Source organism: Macrotis lagotis, chromosome 7 (genome assembly GCF_037893015.1).
Source record: "Macrotis lagotis isolate mMagLag1 chromosome 7, bilby.v1.9.chrom.fasta, whole genome shotgun sequence".
NCBI lineage: Eukaryota > Metazoa > Chordata > Mammalia > Peramelemorphia > Peramelidae > Macrotis > Macrotis lagotis.
In genome coordinates, this window is record NC_133664.1 from 65498420 (window position 1) to 65518891 (window position 20472).

Here is a 20472-nt window from a genome sequence, read left to right on the forward strand (position 1 = left end):
CCTCTATGGTTCACCAGAGTCCTGTACTTGGAAATCAAACTTTCTGTTCAGCTCTGGTCGTCTCATTAGGAAAGTTTGAAACTCCCCTATTTCATTGAAAATCCATCTTTTCCTCTGAAAGAGGAAGTTCAGTTTTGCTGGGTAATTGATTCTCAGTTGTGAACCAAGATCTTTTGCCTTCTGGAATATCATATTCCAATCCCTACATACCCTTAATGTAGATGCTGCCAGATCCTGTGTAATACTGACTATGGAGCCTCGGTAGTTAAATTGTCTATTTCTGGCAGCTTTTAGCATTTTCTTTTTGATTTGGGAGTTTTGGAATTTGGCTATAATATTGCTGGAAGTTTTTCTTTTGGGATCCCTTTCAGGGGGTGACTGGTGAATTCTCTCAATTTCTGTTTTACCCTCAGCTTCTAGGATCTCAGGGCAATTTTGCTGTATTATTTTTTGAAAAATGAAGTTTAGGCTCTTTTCCTGGTCATGGCTTTCATATAGTCCAATAATTTTCAAATTATTTCTTCTGGATCTGTTTTCAAGGTCAGTTGTTTTTCCAATGAGATATTTCACATTTTCTTCTAATTTTTGGCTTTTTTTGGAAGAGTTTTATTTCTTCCTGATTTCTTGCAAAATCATCAGCTTCCTTTAGTTTCATTTTGCATTTGAAGGAGTTACTTTCTTCAGAGAGCTTTTTAATCTCCTTTTCCAGCTGGCCAATTCTATTTTTTAAGACATTCTTCTCCTCATTTTCCTTTTTCCATTACGCCTAAACTGGTTTTTAACATATTATTTTCTTCAGTATTTTTTTTGCATTTCTTTCACCAAGCTTTTGATTTGGTTTTCATGATTTTTCCACATTGGTCTCATTTCTCCTCCCAATTTTTCCTCCACCTCCCTGAATTGCTTTTCAAAGTCTTTTTTGAGCTCATCCACAGTCTGAGCCCATTCTCTATTTCTCTTGGAGGTTTTGGATACAGAAGCTTTGATATTGTCATCATCAGAGTATGTGTTTTGACCTTCCATAGGACTGAAGTAATTCTCTATGGTCAGATCCTTCTTTTTCTGTTGTTTACTCATTTCCTCAGCTCAAGGCTAATTTACAGCACTTCCAAGGCTTTGGGGTTTTTTTTTTGGGGGGGGGACACCCCACTGGGACTTTTATTCTTCCAAGGTCTTAAGCTCTCTACCCTGCGCTTTGATATGTAGATGACCACAGCACTGCCCTCTGCCCTGGGGCTATAAGGCAGGATCCAACTATCTTAGTAGGGAAGCCTAAACTGCACCCAGAGTCTGAGTGTAGGGAAACAGCAGAGTCCTGCCCCAGGAAGAGCAGAGAGATCTCTGCAGACTTCCCTTACCTTCTCTGGGGGTTCAGGCTGCTTTCTCCCGTTGGTGCTCCTCACTCCACACTCACCCAGGAGCAACAGAGTTCTCTCCTCTCCCCTTCAAGCTGTTGCTGGTGATCTCTGGGCTGAACTGGGCTTTGCTGAGCTGGGCTGGGCTGAGCAGTGGCTTTTTTTCCCACCCCAGGTCCTGGTGAAGCACACCTTTCCTGTGGAGGTTCTAAGTTATCTTGGAATGGGAAAATATATTACTCAGTCTTTCTGTGGGTTCTGCCCCTCTAAATTTTGGCTAGTCATCATATGCTTTTTTCAGGGGGTTGAGGGGTCGGAGTTGTCAGGGAAATGCTACCTTCATACCGCCATGTTGGCTCCACCCCCTATTAAGAAGTTATTTCTTTGGTTTGTTAGTGAGTTTACAATCAATGAGAGATGCAGTTTGGCTATAATTGTTATAATTGAGAGTCCACGTACTTGAGTTGGAATCCTGGCTTAGCTAATGATTATCCCTATGACCTTTGGAAAGTCACTACCTTTCTCTGGGTCTCAACTTCCTTATTTGGAGAAGGAAACGGCAAGAATCTTTGCCAAGAAAACTCCAAAAGGGGTCACAAAAAGTCGGACAAGACCAAAATGGCTCAGCAATGGCAACTTCCTTATAGATGGGGTTTGGAATAGGTTTTTCTCTAAGATGCTTTCCATCTCTGAATCTATTTTTTTCATGTAATCACAGAATTAAAGTGTTGGAAGGTACCTCAGCAGCCATCTACCATGAAATTGAACATTTCAATCCAAAGGTCATACTATGTAACAGTTAACATTTGTAAGCTAGGTTTTGCCTCTAGGTCATAAATCAAAAATATTATAAATTCACTTGAAAGAGTTGATCATTAAGTCTAAAGGTTCTTCAGCTAATGTCAGTGGATAGATTTCAAAAACTGTGAACCTTTCAATTTTAGTGTCTCTTTCAATTATGAATCTACGCACAGAAAATATTATTCTAATAAGAGGTAGGCTTAGGCTTAATAAGACTTCTAAAGGGATCCCTGAAATGAAAAAAAAAGTAAGAACCCCAATCCAGTCTAACCCCTTTATTTTATAGATTAAGAAAGCAGGCTCTGTGAGATTATAGCCTACTGAAAGTTTAAGAAGTATTAAATAGAAACCCTGACTTCAAATCTACTGTACTTTTCACAATTCTATAATGAGTTTAATTAATTGGATTAAAATAAATTGCAAAGCTAAAAGGCAAGGTTGCTGAATTATGCATATAATACATATATTTTCTACCCAAAATAAATGGGTATGAAATACATGTCTATTTACCCTGGATTTCCCCTCCTCAATCCAAATCCAGTTTGTATATATGCCTCAAACCCAATTTTCCTGGCTTTATGAAAGTTCAAAGAAGCTTGTGCCAAGATGAATTCATCTGTCAGGGTATTTCACCTCTAAAGAGGGAATAGTTCAGAGATCCTTTGTCGTATGACTTTATTGCTGGATTACCCCAAAATTCCAAGACTATCTCAAACTTGAACAACTAAAGTGACTCTTTGATTAAGATATGGAAATAAGAACATACTTAAGGGTCTTATAGTTGTCCCCTTCTAATGATTCTAAAAACACTAATGGACCCTCTGATCCACCAAGATATCAGATCTTGCCCAATATGGAGAAATAAATTAAAAGATAGTCTAAAACATATACTACCATGAGAACAAGGACATATTGCAAGTAAGCTGTAGAATAATTTTCTAAGAGATGCACCCTGGGGAGTACATATTTGGATAATATGTACCAAAACCAACTAGGTTTCACATGTATAAATCACATCTAAGTAAATATAGAAAGAAGGGAATATATTCTAACAATCATTAACAACATTGATATAGTTAAACAACAGCAGGAAGGAACCAATAAAAATGAATGCTCTCTTGCCCCCCATGAAAAATGTGCTACTTTAGCATTAATATAAAAATACATTTAGAAGGGGTTCAACAAATTTAACAAAATAACTGGATCTCCTTTATCCTAAATGCTTAAAGAAAAATAAAAAAATATTAAAACATTCTGACAACTAACCTAAATATTAACTTGATAATAATCATGGAAAGGTATTTTGATTATATTCATGGAGAAAAACCAATTCCTATTAACTTGGTTCATTGAGTTTCATTGCTAATAATTTCAGGTGCCCTGTGACATTTAAATATTTATTCAGGATATAGCAGTTCTCCAGAAAAAGACAATAATTAAATCAGAAAATACTCTGAAGTTTGAAATGTAAATGTCAGAATATGTGTTACTAGTTGAACTACAAAGCATATTTATTTAAAATAATATATATATACACATATACAAATATATGCATGCACACATCCTTTTGCTCTTTTCCACTCTTATCTCCTTTTTTAAATATCTGAGGTCCAGAAACTACAGCAATTGATTGTGTTAAAATTATATATACTGGATGAACATAACTATACATAGAGATAGAGATATTTTTTTAAAAATCCTCAAATACTGGATGTAAAATGCCTGAAGATTTTCCCATTTTTATAAAAAGCAAAGCTAAGGTTGGAAAACACCAACCACATACAGCTGTGTCTCCATGACAACAAAATAGCTGGTCATTTTTGTCACTTCAGTGAAAAATTCTGTCAGAATTCAGTTGCCTGGCTTTGTTCAGAGAAAATTAGCCATCTGGTAGATCAAATGCTCACTTTAGGTCTCATTTTGATTTTGCATACATAAACTCCCCATTTGGCCAGTATAGACAAGACTGTAAGTACAAAATCCACCAAGATGTTTATGAATGGAGAGAGACAAATGACCAACCAGAGTTATGTATCTGTCTTAAAACTATCTTTGTCTGTAAGGTTTTGGATGGGATATATTGCATACATATACTATCAGATATGACCAATACATTAGTTAATATTGCTGACATACTTTTCCCCCTTTTTTTAAAGGGATGACTTTCAAGGAGGGGGGAGAAGAGGGAAATATTTGGAAAGAAATGCGATATAAAAGCCAAATGAATCAATTAAAAATTACAATATTTTTTAAAAATAGAAATCATCTTCACATTCACTTCTTCATATGTTTTAATTTCATTATTATGTCATATCATGTACTCCAAAGAAGATAAATTTTTTTTTAATGCTGTAGGGCTTCAAGTCGATACCCTTGAATTCAAATTCTGCCTCAGATACTTAGTTACTATGTAAAAATGAATCACTGCCTTGGGACAACTAAGTGGCACAGTGTATAGAGCACTGACCCTGGAGTCAAGATTGCCTGGGTTCAAATCCAACCTCAGTCACATTCTAGCTGGTGACTTTGGGCAAGTCACTTAAAAATTGCCTTAAATCCAGGGCCATCTCCAGTTGTCCTGATCCATATCTGGCCACTGGACCCAGATGGCTCTGGAGGAGAAGTGGGGCTGGTGACATAGCACAGCCCCCTCACTCAAATCCAAATCATGTGCTTGTCACGGCATCACCTCCCTGGATGTCCTGCATGGTCTTCTTCAAGAATGAAGGACAAACAGCAACAAAAACATCTCCTAGAGTCTGTTTTTTTCATCTGTAAAATAGGGGTTATATAAGACATATATTACTCCTTTTAGATTTGAGGGAAATGCAGTATAAATGTAATGACTGATGGTAGTTGTATAGTAAGTGGTGCTAGTGTTTTTATGGTTATTATTCCAGCGGGGAAAAGACCCATACTTCCCTACCGGGGGATTTGATGAAGTAAAAGAATATTGACTTTGAAATAAAAGGACCTGGGTTTAAAAATCAGCCCTTCAACTTACTAGATATGTGATTCTGAGCAAGTCCCATAACCTCCCTCAGCCTTACTTTCCTTATCTATAAAATGGAGGAAATGATGCCTGGACTATGTATCTCACAGGGCTATCCTAAGAAAAGCATTTTATCAACAATAAAGAGCTAGATGTGTCAACCGTTTTCATTGTTATTATGATTCTCCCCATTTCTGACATTTCTCATAACAGATCATCTGTTTATTTTTTTTAGCTGCTGCCTTGCTTTTCATTCAGGCAGATGAACTACAAGAAGCTCTCACCTCCCACTGTGTGGTGACTCGGGGAGAAACAATTATTCGTCCTAATACCATGGAAAAGGCTAATGACGTCAGAGATGCTATGGCAAAGACACTCTACGGTCGACTCTTCAGTTGGATCGTCAATCGAATTAACAGTTTACTGAAGCATGATGCATCACAAAGGTAAAAGGAATAGAGAAAAATTTACCCACAACCTACGCAGACCTGCGTGTGCACTTTTCTTTTTATTTAGTCCCCGCATGAAACTGAATTTCTAACTGGTCCTATTTAATTCTCAAACACAGGGCTCAGTAGGTCCACTGCTTACTATATTGATATCTTTACTTTGCCTTCCTTACCATGATGTTTTGAAAACTCCATAATTTCAACACTGAAATATTTTTTTACTCAATATGCAATTTCACTAGTAGAGGGTGAGGGTTCCTGGTGAGGAACCTCCCTCTACCAGAAAAGATCAATCAATTAATTAACCCTTTATTAAATATTTAATATATGTGAGACATTATTCTAGGTGACAGGAACACAAAAACAAAAACCAAAAAATCTCAGAATGCAAGGAACTTATATCCTCTTAGGGGGAATAATATTTCTGTGTATACATGCACAAATATAGAGATAGATATATGTATAGATGTATATTTAGATGTATATGTGCATGTAAATATAGGTATATGTACAAAGACGATATATATATATAATATATAATATATATCTTATTTATTTAAAATCAGTGTGCATTTATACAGGGTGTTTCAAAAGTCAACAAAGTATTAAGTTCTAATAAAACTATTAATTGAAATAGCTGTAAGATTTATTGATTTAAAACTAAACTAAGACTTTTAGGAAACTCTATATATGTGGGTAATTAAAGACAGACTTAAATGAAGAGCCTGAATGCAATATAAATATAAGATAGTTGTGAAGGGAGGGAATAAATAGCTGAAGATGAAATCAGTTAAGGATTTGGGTTGAAATTGCTATTTAAACTGCATCTTGAAAGGCAAGGAGTAATTCTCTCAGGTAGATATGAGTAAGAGAATATCTTTCAGACATGATGGATAGCCAGTAAAAAGGAATATAGATGGAGGATGCAGTATCATTTGTGTGGAACAGAGAGTAGGCTAGTTTGAATGAAGGGGAACATTGTTAACAGCAACACTGTGGGATTATCAACTATGATAGACTTAGTTCTCCTCAGTAATTCAGTGATCAAAGACAATTCTAAAAGACTTGTGATGGAAATTACCCTCCACATCCAGAGAAAGAACTATGGAGAGTGAATGCAGTCCAAAGTATACTATTTTTGCTTAAATTTATTTATTTTATTTTTTCCTAATTTATAACATGAATAATATGAAAACATATTTACTTAGATTAGACAGATTAGGAACTGTCAAGGGGAGGGCAAGGGAAGGGAGGAAGGGAGAAAAATGTGGAACTCAAATTTTTATAAAAAAATGAAAGTTGAAAGCTGTCTTTACTTGTAATTTAAATTTTATTTAAAAGTGTTGGCTGAGAGTGTTCATCTCTCATTTCTAGTGGTTGTTTTGATGCAATTGAATGTAAGTTTTAAATTTGAACTGAATTGTAAATATGTATTTTCCTTTAATATTTTAACATAATCTTTTAAAATTCAAATCTGTTTTTTTTCCATTAGAAACTTTGTTTAGAAATAAAAACTGAGCATTTTAAAGGAAGACTGTGGCTAGCAACCCTTGGTCAAAAAAATTCAATACAAATCAATGGTGTTTTCTCAATGTTTTAATTTTCAAATAATTTTCTCTACATACTGCAACCAATATGATTTGCCTACTTAAAATGCCTAAAATTAGTTAAATGGTTACTTTGATGTAATCTAATGCTATAATTAATTACATTTTATATTGAAAATTAAATGAAAAGCATTCTTTATCTAATAGATGTATACATTTTTTGAAATGAGAATTTTATAATTTAAAATGCTGTACAAATTTTCTAAGAATATTATATAGAATACTGTCAAAATATTCCATGCTTTAATCAGATGGTGAATCAATGAAGTTTTTTCTTTTTTTTTATCTTTGCAAGGCAATGGGGTTAAGTGACTTGCTCAAGATCACACAGCTAGATAATTATTAAGTGACTGAGGTCAGATTTGAATGCAGGTCCTTCTGACTCCAGGGTCGGTGCTCTATCTACTGTGCCACCTGCCCCTAATAAAGTTTTGAAAATAAAAAAAAATTATGTTGGTGTTGGGGGTGGAGATAGAGAGTAATATATAATAAGACCTGTAAGATAAGCTGTGACCAAGTTGTTAAGGGCCTCAAAAATCAAAAAAGAGTAATGTGATCCTAGAGACAAATGGGAACCATTGAAGTTTATTGGACAGGGGAATATCATCAAATATGTGATCAAGGAAAAATCATTTTGGCAACCATGTGAAGGATGAGTGGGAGTGGAGAGGGACTTGAGGTCAGAGAAATCAATTAAGAAATCATTGCACATAGGGGGCGGCTAGGTGGCGGCTAGGTGGTGTAGTGGATAAAGCACTGGCCTTGGAGTCAGGAATACCTGGGTTCAAATCCGGTCTCAGACACTTAATAATTACCTAGCTGTGTGGCCTTGGGCAAGACATTTAATCCCATTTGCCTTGCAAAAAACTTAAAAAAAAAAAAGAAATCATTGCACTAGTCCTGATTAGAAGTAATGAGAGCCTGATCTAAGGTAGTACTGATGGAGAGTGTGGGAGAGATGTTATGGAGGAAGAAATGGCAAGTTTAAGTAACTTATTGGATATGTAAGGTGAGGCAGAGTGAGGAATCAAAGAATACCCTGAGGTAAGGAGCCTTAGTATCTTATTGAAGAATTTTTTATAGAAATAGTGAAGTTATAGTGATTTCTGTGTTGGACATATTGAATATTTAAGATGTCTTTGGAATAAGTAGCTTAAAATGGTTTATAGGCAATTGGAGTTAGAAAACCGGAGAAAACTAGGGCTGAGTATTAGATGTGGTACTCATCTACACAGAGATGATTATTAAATGCATAGGAGCACATTAGGGCCACCAATAGTCCAATCCAATAAACCTGTATTAATTATTCACCATGTGCTGAACACATTGCTAAAAACTGAGGGTACAATTCATAAAATTAAAGACAGTCCCTACCCTCAAGGAGTTTGGAAAGTAGAGGGGATACCCAGGACACCTGGGGGGGTGGTATTCTCATTTTATTCCATGGAAGAGAAACCAAGCAAAAAAGCAAACCAAGCCAAATTACTATCCTTTATAAGGAAGGGGTTTAGTATGAGTTTGGTACTCTACCTTCCCATCCTCTGCCCTCTGCTTGTCCTCCAATCGGAGGGCAGAGGAGGTTGAGGGAGGTGATGTCAAACAAGACTTAAGTCAGCAGCATGGAAGCAAGATTTAGAAGTGATGAATTTAATTTGGGAGGGACATCATGTTCCATGGTGATGACACCAGGCAAAGCAACAGCTGCAAAGTAGAGAGAATATAAAAAGAGAAGAGGCCCAGGACAGAAATAGATCAACCCACACAATGGACTCAAATAATCTACTATCTTATTGGATTTTCAGGACACTAAAAACTTAAGTGACTTAGCCAAGGCCACACCTCTGAAATGGGTCAGGGGCAACACTGGAACAGAGATCTTCCTGAAGACAAGGCAGTCTCTGTGTCCATTATGCTCTACTGTCTTTCATCATCAATGGCAGCAGCATCATAAATAGGTAGATAATTCACATTCCTATAGTGCTTTGCAAAATATTTTCATCCAAACAATCCATGAGGTATATAATACCATATTTATGTTTTAAAGATAAGAAAACGGATGATTCAGTGTGCATAATCAAAAACAATATGGTGTCATGGAATGGGTTTTGCAGTCAAAAAATCTAAATTCAAAACCTATCTCTTACCACTTTCATAAATTTCAGCAAGTCCCTTTTAGTTCTTTGTACCTCAGTGATCTCATTTGTAAACTGAATGGGATTAGATTCACCCATTCCAGTCCTAGATTTTTGATCCCATGAATTTGTGTCCAAACTAGAATTCACATTCAGCTGTCTCTCCATGGCAAGTCCAGGGCACTTTCTAGTTCTCCATATTACACTCCTCTTTGATAATACTACCTACCCCTTGCCACCTCTCCATTTTTCATGAATTACCATGCCATCTCCAAGTGGCCAACTTTCTAGTGATTATATTTCTCTATCCTTAGCTATTAGTCTGTGAGTTCCTAGAAGTCAAAGACTGTCCTTTGTCCCTTTTTGTATCACTAGCACCTGACATATCTGTTGTTCACTGATTCAATCTTGTCCAACTCACACTATCCATAGGGTTTTCTTGGCAAAGACGCCTTTTTAATCTGTAGTGGATTAAGGCAAATAGAGGTTAAATGACTTTCTCAGGGTCTCACATAGCTAGTAAGTGTCTGAGATTAGATTTGAACTCAGATCTTTCTTATTTAGGCCCAGCACTCTATCCATGGAACCACATAGCTACCACTTGTCTGGCATATAGTGATTGCTAAATTAATGTTTATCGACTGACTGACTAGGCTATTCCTCATGTGGCAATTATATAGTGTGTATTCAAAGCATTTCCAATTCCATAGTACCTACCAGCAATTTTACTGAATAGAAATACTAAAGTATCTTAGTAGTACTTCAGAGAAAGACCATTTTTTCAATATTCCTTTGTGATATATACATATTTTATATATGTATGCGGGTATATATATATATATGTGTGTGTGTGTGTATATGCATATTTAGGTATGAAGAAAATAAGCATAAGAGGCACAGGTCATTAATCTGTAGGTTTAAAATATTTGAGATTTTTATTAGCATATATTGAATTTCTTTATATTCAAATCAAGATAACCAAATATGATTCATCTTTTATTTTAGGGTAATTTCTATTTTTTTTCAGGTCTTTATTGCAAGGCAATGGGGTTAAGTGTCTTGCCCAAGGCCACACAGTTAGGTAATTATTAAGTGTCTGAGGCCAGATTTGAGCCCAGGTACTCCTGACTCCAGGACTGGTACTCTATCCACTGCGCCACCTAGCTGCTCCAATTTAGGGTAATTTCTAATAGAATCAGATTTATTTAGGGTATTCAGATTCTAATAGATTCAGAAAAATATCTCATTCGGATTGGCTTTCCTTGGACAAGTAAGTGACTCTTCACCTCTCTGGACTTCAGTTTCCTCAATTTTAAAATCAAGGAGTTAGATTAAATGTGTCAAAAATTCCTTATAATCTTACTGTTCTATGATTCTACAAAGGGAGGAGAATACTCAGTAATAAAAAGAGGGATAGTGAAACATTGTTTTATGCTTTAGGATACTTTTCTAATCACTCAAAGAGAAAACCTAAAAATAGAGATATTTATTCATATATTAGATCCATATATATAAAATCATATACTAAATAATGATAGGGATGAGGTGAGGGTCACAGGGAGATTTGGCCACTGGTTAGTTGAATCCTATCTTCAGAGGGTCGAGGGAGAGGAGAATTTGGTGGACAATCAAATTCTATAGCATCTTCTGGATTCAGCATGAAATCAAACTGCTTTGTTGATTTAAATGGTCTATAAATCCTAGATTTAGTTGATTTTTTTAAAAATTTCAGAGTAAGGGAAGCTAAGTAACTGCAGTGAAGAGAGCACCAACCCTGGAGTCAAGAGGACTTGAGTTCAAATCCCATCTCAGACCCTTAATAATTACCTAGCTGTGTGATCTTGGGCAAGTTACTTAACCCTATTGCCTTACCCAAAAAATCCCTAAATAAAAAAAAATCAGTGTTTTCCATTATCTAAAGATGCCCAGAAATATTTAAAACAGGTCCTACTGTGTATTTATGTTTCATGTACAGATTTTTGAATAAAGTAGCAAATTAAATAAATGTCCAAATTTGTATGCTATTATTACCACAAATTGCTCCCTATGCAAGTAATAGATGATATGATAGTACATTTTTTTCTAATAGGATTATAAATTCTGAAGACATTTTATGCAATTGCTGTAAGCTAAGCAAATGGTTACAATATGAAAACGACCTTTATATCCCTAACAAAATAACTAAATTATTTTAAAACATCACATTTAATTAAGCTAATTTTCTCCCAAAATATCTCTGTGAAACTAAAATATCAATATTGTCCAACTAGATATGTTGGTTAAGACTAAGATGAAATATTCTTCCTTTATTTAATATTTCCTCTGTCCCTCAACATTGTTATGCCCCTTTCTAATGAATTCCTCATTCTAAGACTCTCTCCAAATACATAATCAGAATTTTCTATTATGACTATGCTAAATTAGGTAAGAATTACCATTATAGGCAAATCATACAAGGACATAGTCTACTAAACCATGAATACATTATCCCATTGTTTCTTGATTTGGAGAGAGTGTTTCTATTTTTTTAGGGGTTTTGCTTATGCATATTTTTTTGTGAAATGTTGTGGCAAATTTAATGTTTGAGTTGCCAGTCCTTTGGTAGAGTCAGAAGATGTGAGCATGAAATTTCTCTTCCATGAGAGCAGTCATTTTGTTGTGTTTCATGAAGAAATCTAACATATTTTGAGGGCTAGTACATATGATTCCTTTTAGTTTATAAATAATAAATTTCATCAAACTTCTGATTAAGTAAAATTTATTTTAAGTAAAGTTCTTTTTAAATTTTCTTTTCACTGCAGTATCATAACATCCAAAATTTCACAACACATCTGGAGATACAGTATACCTTTTCATAAGAACTGCAATCTGTGCAAGTCAATTTTTTAAATCTTTTTTGGTTAACTTAAAGCAAAACGGGGATAAATATACTATTTATGTATAAGCTGGTGCTTTTATAATAGGGTATTTATTGAATAAACAAGTATATAGTACTATAATCACAAATTTAGAGCTGGAAGAGATCTTACAGACCATCTTTCACCTTATGGATAAAAAATCCTTGGACTAATGGAATAAAGTGATTTACCTATGGTTAAACTGGGATTAATTAAATTAATAAATTAAACCTATCCTCTGTTGACAGATTCAGTAATCTTCCCACTGCACCATTCTGTCCTTGATTATTATGTTTTGTTTTGTCATTGGTTGGCACTGACCAGATTTTACCCAAGTTTTAAATCCTTCACAAAATTGACTTAAAATCTAAGTGACTTAGAAAGTAGCAGATACCATCCCTTAAATAGGTCATGCAGAATCAAGAGGTTTCCATAATGCAGCAAAAATACCATGCCATTGAAATGCTAATGTTGGTGAAGCCTTCTTCTTCTCCATGTTCTCTGGAATGAAATTTGCAGTTAAAAAAGGCAGCCATTTAAATGTATGTCCCAGTTGTGATTTCTTAAGCTTAACCACAGTTCAGCATTTACAAAAGCTTAACTGAGAATTTTCCTAAGATGGTTTGTTTTATATCCTTTATTGATTAATATTTATCTCCCTCAACAAAATAACTGAAAACAACTTAATGCCTGCTTAATTCTTTCAGTGGGACTGATGGTGAGCTGAACATTGGCATCCTGGACATCTTTGGTTTTGAAAACTTCAGAAAAAACTCCTTTGAGCAGCTATGCATAAATATTGCAAATGAACAGATTCAATTCTATTTCAATCAACATGTGTTTGCATGGGAACAGGTAAGACCAGGAAGTGGATTTTGTTACTTTGAATAAGGTTAGGAGAAAAACAAATCCTACCCAGTCCCCAGAGTGAAAAGGCAACTTTGTATGTATGTGTTTTATAGAAACACAAACCAAAACATGAGTTCAGTTTGAAAAGTTTAAACTGGCATTAAGATCTTGTAGCATTCAAGAAAGTTACACACAGAGAAACAATATAAATCTATATCATAAACACAATCATACACACATATATATAAATATATATATATATATATATATACACATATATATGCAAAATCAAGCCATCAAAATACCTACCATGTGTTAGGCATTGTGCTAAGGGTTAGAGGTACAAAAAATACAAAAATCAATCCTGCCCTCAAGGAAATCGCAATAATAGTGGGTTCAGTGTGCAAATAGATATTAAAAAAAAAAAGATGCAGGATAAAATGGAGATAATCTCATAGGGGAGGCAAACATTGATGCCACAATTAATCTATGCCCTCAGGAATGTGAGTAATCCCCACAGTGATATATAGATAGCAACCTTCCTATATCTGACCATCTTTATGCAACTCTTGTCCATAATTTCCCATAAGTGCTGAAGAATATCTTAAATGGAGGAACCTAAATGTTCTTTCTTTCAATCTGTCCTAAAATCTGGTATTAATAATGTTTCTTGTAATAATCTAAAGGATACATATTTATGATTTGTTGGCCAACTCTCCCCTTATGCAGCAAGTACTATGCCTTTCTATAAAATCTAGGAAGGCTGAACCTTTGCTAAAAATAGGAGTTCATTTTGATTTGAATAAGACCAACTATTTCATTTTCTATAAACTTGCATAGCTGAATGACTGTTACAATTTAAATATCCATCAAAAGTGCATTAAACTTCACATTTGCAGTAGCTAGGCAACAGAACACGCTGATAATGGGTTTGATGCAAATGCAGTACAATACTGATCCTGTCACTGAACAAGGTACAATATATAATTTATGATTCAACCTAAAAAAATACTGTTTTAAAGAGAACTTAGTGACTTCCTTAATAGCTTAATATATACTTCCTTAAATTGCATTGGCTAAAGCAATACCATTGAAATTGTCTTTACCATGACCACAAGAAAGGCATAGTCTAGAATCTGATATTTGTTTATATCTTTCAGTAAATTCTTTTATTTCCCTCAAGCATTACTAAATTGGTTTTGTATTTGGCAATTTTGTGATAGATTAAAGGTGAATAGTTGTCTTTGAGTTGGAAACATCTTGGTTTTAAGAATTGTACATTTCGTATTGAGTAGGAGAATTCAGGAAAAAGAAATTTTGAATTGTGTTATATATTTTGACTCCCAAACATTATGTACAAATCTAAAATTATGGACAAATCTAAAATCATGTCCTTGCTATAATGAAGAGATAAATTAAGCTCTCTGATATGTAGCATAGCCTTGGAATGGGATGTTCTATCATCAAATATTCTGTTAATAAATGTTACTACATATGTCATGCATGGATTATTCTTTTTTTTAAGGAACTGAAATTCAATTAAATACTCAACAATAAAATTCTGCTGAGAATAATTGAATTTTTCTGTGATGATTCAGAAGGTACTTCAGCAATTTTCTGTGTCTCCGGACTGTAATTATAAATATCACTTCTTGTCCCTAAGATGTGGTACCTATGCTCATTGTTTGAGGATACTACTTAGGAGGATGACCAGTAATAAAAAGGTCTCTATTTTTAGAAACAAAAAGAGTCAGCTCATTTGTAAATGGTATACAATAATGACTCAATCAAGGATCCTGGTGATGAAGGTCATTGGAGTTGGGTTTAAGGAATTATAAAGATTGGATATTTAAAAAGGCTATCAAAATAAACAGTAATGTGTATAAGAAAAAATAAGTAATGAAAGGACTGTTGTATTTTAAAGAGTCTGGGATTGAATTTTATTTAATTTCCAATTGACTTTGAGCAAATCATTTTACCATTCAAACCTTCATTTCTTTATCTATAAAATAAGAGGGTTGGACTATATCATTGGTTTTTAACCTTTTTTCATGTGTTATGAATCCCTTTGGGAATATGATTAAAAACTTTTGGACCCTTCTCAAAATAATGTTTTAAATAAATAAAATACATAAGATTACAAAGGAAATGAATTCACAGAAATGGTTATCAAAAGTTTTCATTTTGATTTTAAAAGTAAATTAAGATTTTAAAACAAGTTTGAAGACTTCAAGTTAACAACCCCTAGACTACATAATCTCTGAGGCTCTTTCCAACTCTAAATCTATGACTTCAACCTCTGAATGAACTAGTATCAGTTGACTGAAGGCAACATGGAAATAGTGCTGGTTTGATAATTAGTTCTAAATTCAAAAGCTGTTTCTGTTTTTTAATCATTCATGTAACATTGGGCAGTTTTTTAAAAAGCATCTTTGAGCCACAATTTTCTCATCTGTAAAATTCAGAGATTGAACTAGGTGATCACTAAAGTCCCTTATAGTTTTGACCATTGCTATTCTAAGTAAGTTTTCTTTCATTTGAACTGTTGCACAAATTGCCCATTTGGGTGCCCTCAAGTAAGTTTTGTTTTCAGCCATGCATGGATGCCTCCCATTTGATTGATGATGGTATATCATATTTCAAAGACAGATATCAGTCAATTATTCTGTTTTGTTCAAATAACTAATTTGTTTATCTTAGATCTTTATAGATTCTATTGTACTTTTGAATCAGTCTTTTATTCTTGTGTCTGTTAAACAATAAAAGCCTATGAAAGGGCGGGTGAAGATTTCTAGGATATTTCAAAGGCAAACATCCCAAAGACAAATAGTTAAACAAATTGGCATGGGAAAAAAATCTACCCCTGCTCAGGATTATGAAAAACAAATAACTTTATCATTATAATTCTCGGTGATTTTTCCAAAATGGCAAACTTGGAATCTCTACATCTTCAACAAATGGGCATCAGGTTTGGTGGCCTTTCTATCAGCTGAATTGTTGACAGAAAGATGCCCTTTTAGCCCCATAATCCCCAGGATCCATCATGTTTGAATGGATACATAAGGCTATTTTCTTCTCATTGTTGCATATGATAAGAAAGGAATAAACTTTACTATTTTCTTGTTACTTTTACATAAACAGGGAACCAGTTTATCTGCAAATCCATTAATTTTCACTTAACAACTATAATCACAGCCACTATTGTTTATCAACAAAAAGCAATGAACTTCACCAGTATGTGAGGGCGATCAGAGCCTTAAATTCCCCAAGAACTATGAGACAACATTTTTATATATCTTTCTGATCTAACAAACTAACAAGTGTAACTTCAAATAGGCTTATTTAATGAATGTGCTGAAAAACTCCTTCCTCTTCAGGGACATTTGGCCAAGTTCAGTCCTTAGTTGCTTTATGTACATGGGGTGGGGGGGAAGAGAAGAAATTGAGAAAATTTTCTTATTGAGAAAAATTTGATGCAATTCTAGTCAAGATGATTATCAGTCCACTGTGAAAAATGGAATCCTGTTTTCCTTTTTACCATCATTATAAAAATGTCCCTATAAAGTTGAAAATTTCTGATAAAGAAAAAATTGTAACCAGCTCTATGGAGTATTATCTGGAAATTTCATTCTCTACCTGGAACTTGATTTTGCCAGTGACATATTTTTCCAGATTTCAGATCACCCTTAACCATAAGATCTCTGCTCCATTGTCTTTTTTTTGTACATTCCAAGTTGTATCTACCCAGCCTAGTGGCATTTCTGCCATGTTTGGAAATCACTTGAACATATATTTATAGCATGTAAAACTTTGTTTCCTTCCTTCTTCCCCTCTCATTATTTAAACTACATCTGATAAAACAGGGCTATACTATTATAAATATATGACAATAGATGACATCATCTGAATAGTTCGTAAACTTCCATGCCATATACAAATGGGTTCTCCATATTATCAATTCTGTAAGATCAAAAATTTTCTTATTATTGAGAATGAGAGATAACTGTATTTTTAAGTTTATTTGCAAGATAGGTAGGAATTCAGCTTTCTACATGGCAAATATGGAGACATAGCCAGACATCAGTAGCAGTAGTAATCTTCTAAAAATGCAAACTTGGAAATGTAAACCATATTCCCCTAAAGTAGTGGCAGTGGAAAAGATTATCTTTTCCCCTTCATATTTCTCAACTTTGCAAAAGGATTTGTTCATATTTAAGTATTTCCTATGACAGAAATGTGGCACATGATTTGATTTTTCAGTTTTCCAAATGCTAATATTACTGAACAATTCAGATGGCAGCCACTGGTACAGTTTTCTGCATGGAAGACAAATTTTGCAATTACCACCCAAGCAATGAATCATCTACAAGGAGTTTTTTTAGCAGAAATATTTTTCTGATCTTTTTTCACTATAGGATGAAAGTTCTGAGTTCATGTAAATAATGAAGGTCTTGCAACTCATATTCCTTTGAAATTTGTTTCCTGGATATCACTCTTTCCTTGGGGAGAGGAAAGAATGTTGATCCTTATTTTACTATTCTAATTGGGATAAACATGATAAAAAAAAACAATGTGCTAAGCATTATGCTAAACATGATAAAAAACCATGCTAAAAATGAACCTTACCTTCTCAGAGTTTACATTATAAGTTAGAGAAGTATCACTCATGCCAGCTATAGGTAGTTTACTCTTTGGTGGAAGCTCATTATTTTTATAAATGCCTCAATGAATCTATTAAATTATTTTGGTCATATAAAACAACTGCTTCTCTTGCAATCTGAGGAGTTAATCTCCTTTGTAAAATTTCTTATTTAAATCTAGAATATAGATAGTAGGCACATCCATTAGAGCAAACTCTTTATCTATCTACCAAATTTTCTGAAGTTCATAACTATTTGTTTCTGGGTTTTATATAAAGATTTGTTTCTACATATTCAGTTTATACATTTGCACACTTGGATTTGAAAAGGAACATCAGAAGTCATTTTGTCCATAGGGAACTATTTGCAGGATAGAATGGAACCAATAGCAGCTATTATTCCTCTGGTTTCTCTCCTGAAAAGTGATGTGTATGGTTTTCATTTCCAGCTGTTCATATCCTCAAGCTTAAGGCTTTTGAGACTCTGAGTATGGGTTCCAGAACTTAATGTGTAGTTGTTACCAAAACTAATAATAATAAAGTTCATTCTATTATTTTGAAAATACCTGGACTTTCAGCTATTTTACATTTAAAGTAGTCCTCAGACTCAGGTTGTGTAGGTGTATCATATTAAATCCTTAAAATGCATTCATGTTGCTTTGCTTAGAAAATATGATTTTATATTTTACTTGAAACTTTCATATTTTCCCTCACACTGACAAATGACATGATAATGGAGTTAATCACAACTGTTCTACAAACCATCCTATTTATAATGTTCAAAAAAATTAATGAATAAATAAGGCAATTTAAAATCAAATCAAGCATGTTGGGTCCCCAAATGGTAAAGATCATTTATGACTGATATGTTTTAAAGTACCCAAATACATTTAAAACTAAATCCATGCCTTAGTCAATCTTCATTTTTCAATAGATGGGCATTTTCAAGTGTGCAATTTTAGATCTGTAAGAAAATGGGCTTATAAATATAAAAAGTAAGTGAATATAGTGATTGATATAATAACCTTTAAAATATATGTAATATCATATTTATTAAGTGTAGTAACTGGATTCCTCCCCTAGCCTTCTGGCACTTGAAAATTCCATAAAAACTATACAAGGTTGTTGATCTGTGTCCATTAAAAAACTATAGCACAAGAGTCCCACCATTGAGTTTACTCTTAATAGTCAATCAGGGGTAATAATAATTCAAAGCAAAGACATTTAATAAAATGTTTCAGTAAGCAAAGTTATGTTAGCTCATTTTTTCTATAGATATAAGAGCAGAAATTTCCATACACAATTCTATGCTTAGGTAAAGTGTATTGATAGATAAACATGTAAGTAATATACATGTGGCCATAACACACACACAACATATTGTCATCTATTACACATGAAGAGTATGTATGTTGGTAAAATGGGGACCAGGGAATGTGTAAAGGTGCATGAGCCAAAAACTCATGTGCTTACACATATACACTTTACACATAAGGAACATGTGTGAGTAAATCACAGAAGGGTTCATTGTCTCTCATATCTATAACATTGCAGAACTACTGATACCCTTTAATAATACTTTTGTTCTGTACATTATCTCTGTTTAGTATAAGTACATTAGCATCATGATCATTACTGCCATCTAGATAATGTTGGCTATTGTTCTACTGATCTCATAGTCATTGTTTTATATCTTTTCTGAGCATGTGGTTGTGTTGCTTTTCTCTGCCCTAAAGGCTGCATCTTTTCAGGGTCAGCTACAAACCATTTCAATTTGTCTACTAAAATGCAATGACTAGGTCTCTTTGATGAGAGAAGGCTGACATCTCTTTAGTCTATGGCTGTGATATGAGCCATCACATTCTCTTAAGGGCATGGAACAAAAGTAAGGCAAAGTCCTCCTAAACTAATATTTATCTTCTTTTCTAACTGCCCATATCTGGGGATGGAATCACAATCCTTTATTCCAGAGTATTAACTTAGGGTTAGAAACTCCTCCTAATAACTTCTTAACTTACTATGGGGGATCTTGTGCCCCCAAACCCATTTCAGACAGCTCTGTGAGAAAACACACACACACACACACACACACACACACACACACACACACACACACATGCACACAGAAGCTGTGTGGAACTTGGGATTAGAAGTCAACATCATTTCCAGAATCCTCTAGTTTTCCATATAAATGAAATGATTGAGGAATCATGAACAAAAAAGACTAGGTAGGATTACTATATTTAAAACATTTATTCCAAATCCTTGTCTTTCTTGTGTAAGACTGATAAGCAATGAATTTCCCTGGCTTTCAGTTGTCCTCCTTAAATCTGTAATTTGATAAATGCTTTAGATATATAATTTAATAAATTCATACCTAATTTATTTGCCATTGGGAAAATGGACCAATGTTCCTTCTTTCTGGTTTCTTCAAGCTCTTTACTGATAATCTTCCTTGCAAAAGCAAACAAAAAAGTTAGTTCATTTGGTTTCATCCTATGACCTGTTACCAAGATATAATTTCATACTACACTGGATCATATTATCTTACAGTACTAAAGATGAGTATAAGAAAAAAGTATCCCCTAACTAATTTTATCTTAAGTGCCCAAAAATCTATTGCAAAAGATGAAAATGTTCTTAAAAACTTTGATGGGCTCCTCCTAGCCAAGTGAAAATGGGCTTTGATACTTGACACAAATGGGTATAAAGAAGGATGACAAAAATATACTGAAAGATATGACTTTTTTA

At 34.1% G+C, this 20472-nt stretch overlaps 1 protein-coding gene across 1 annotated transcript in view; it reads left to right on the plus strand.

Annotated features, from left to right (window-relative positions):
- The window catches only part of MYO3A (myosin IIIA), a 259420-nt gene that overhangs the window by 142330 nt on the left and 96618 nt on the right, over window positions 1-20472 (plus strand). Inside the window, exons 17-18 of the mRNA XM_074195073.1 lie at window positions 5384-5594; window positions 12941-13088. Coding sequence (XP_074051174.1) covers window positions 5384-5594; window positions 12941-13088 — 359 coding nt within the window. The remainder of the gene's footprint in view (window positions 1-5383; window positions 5595-12940; window positions 13089-20472) is intronic.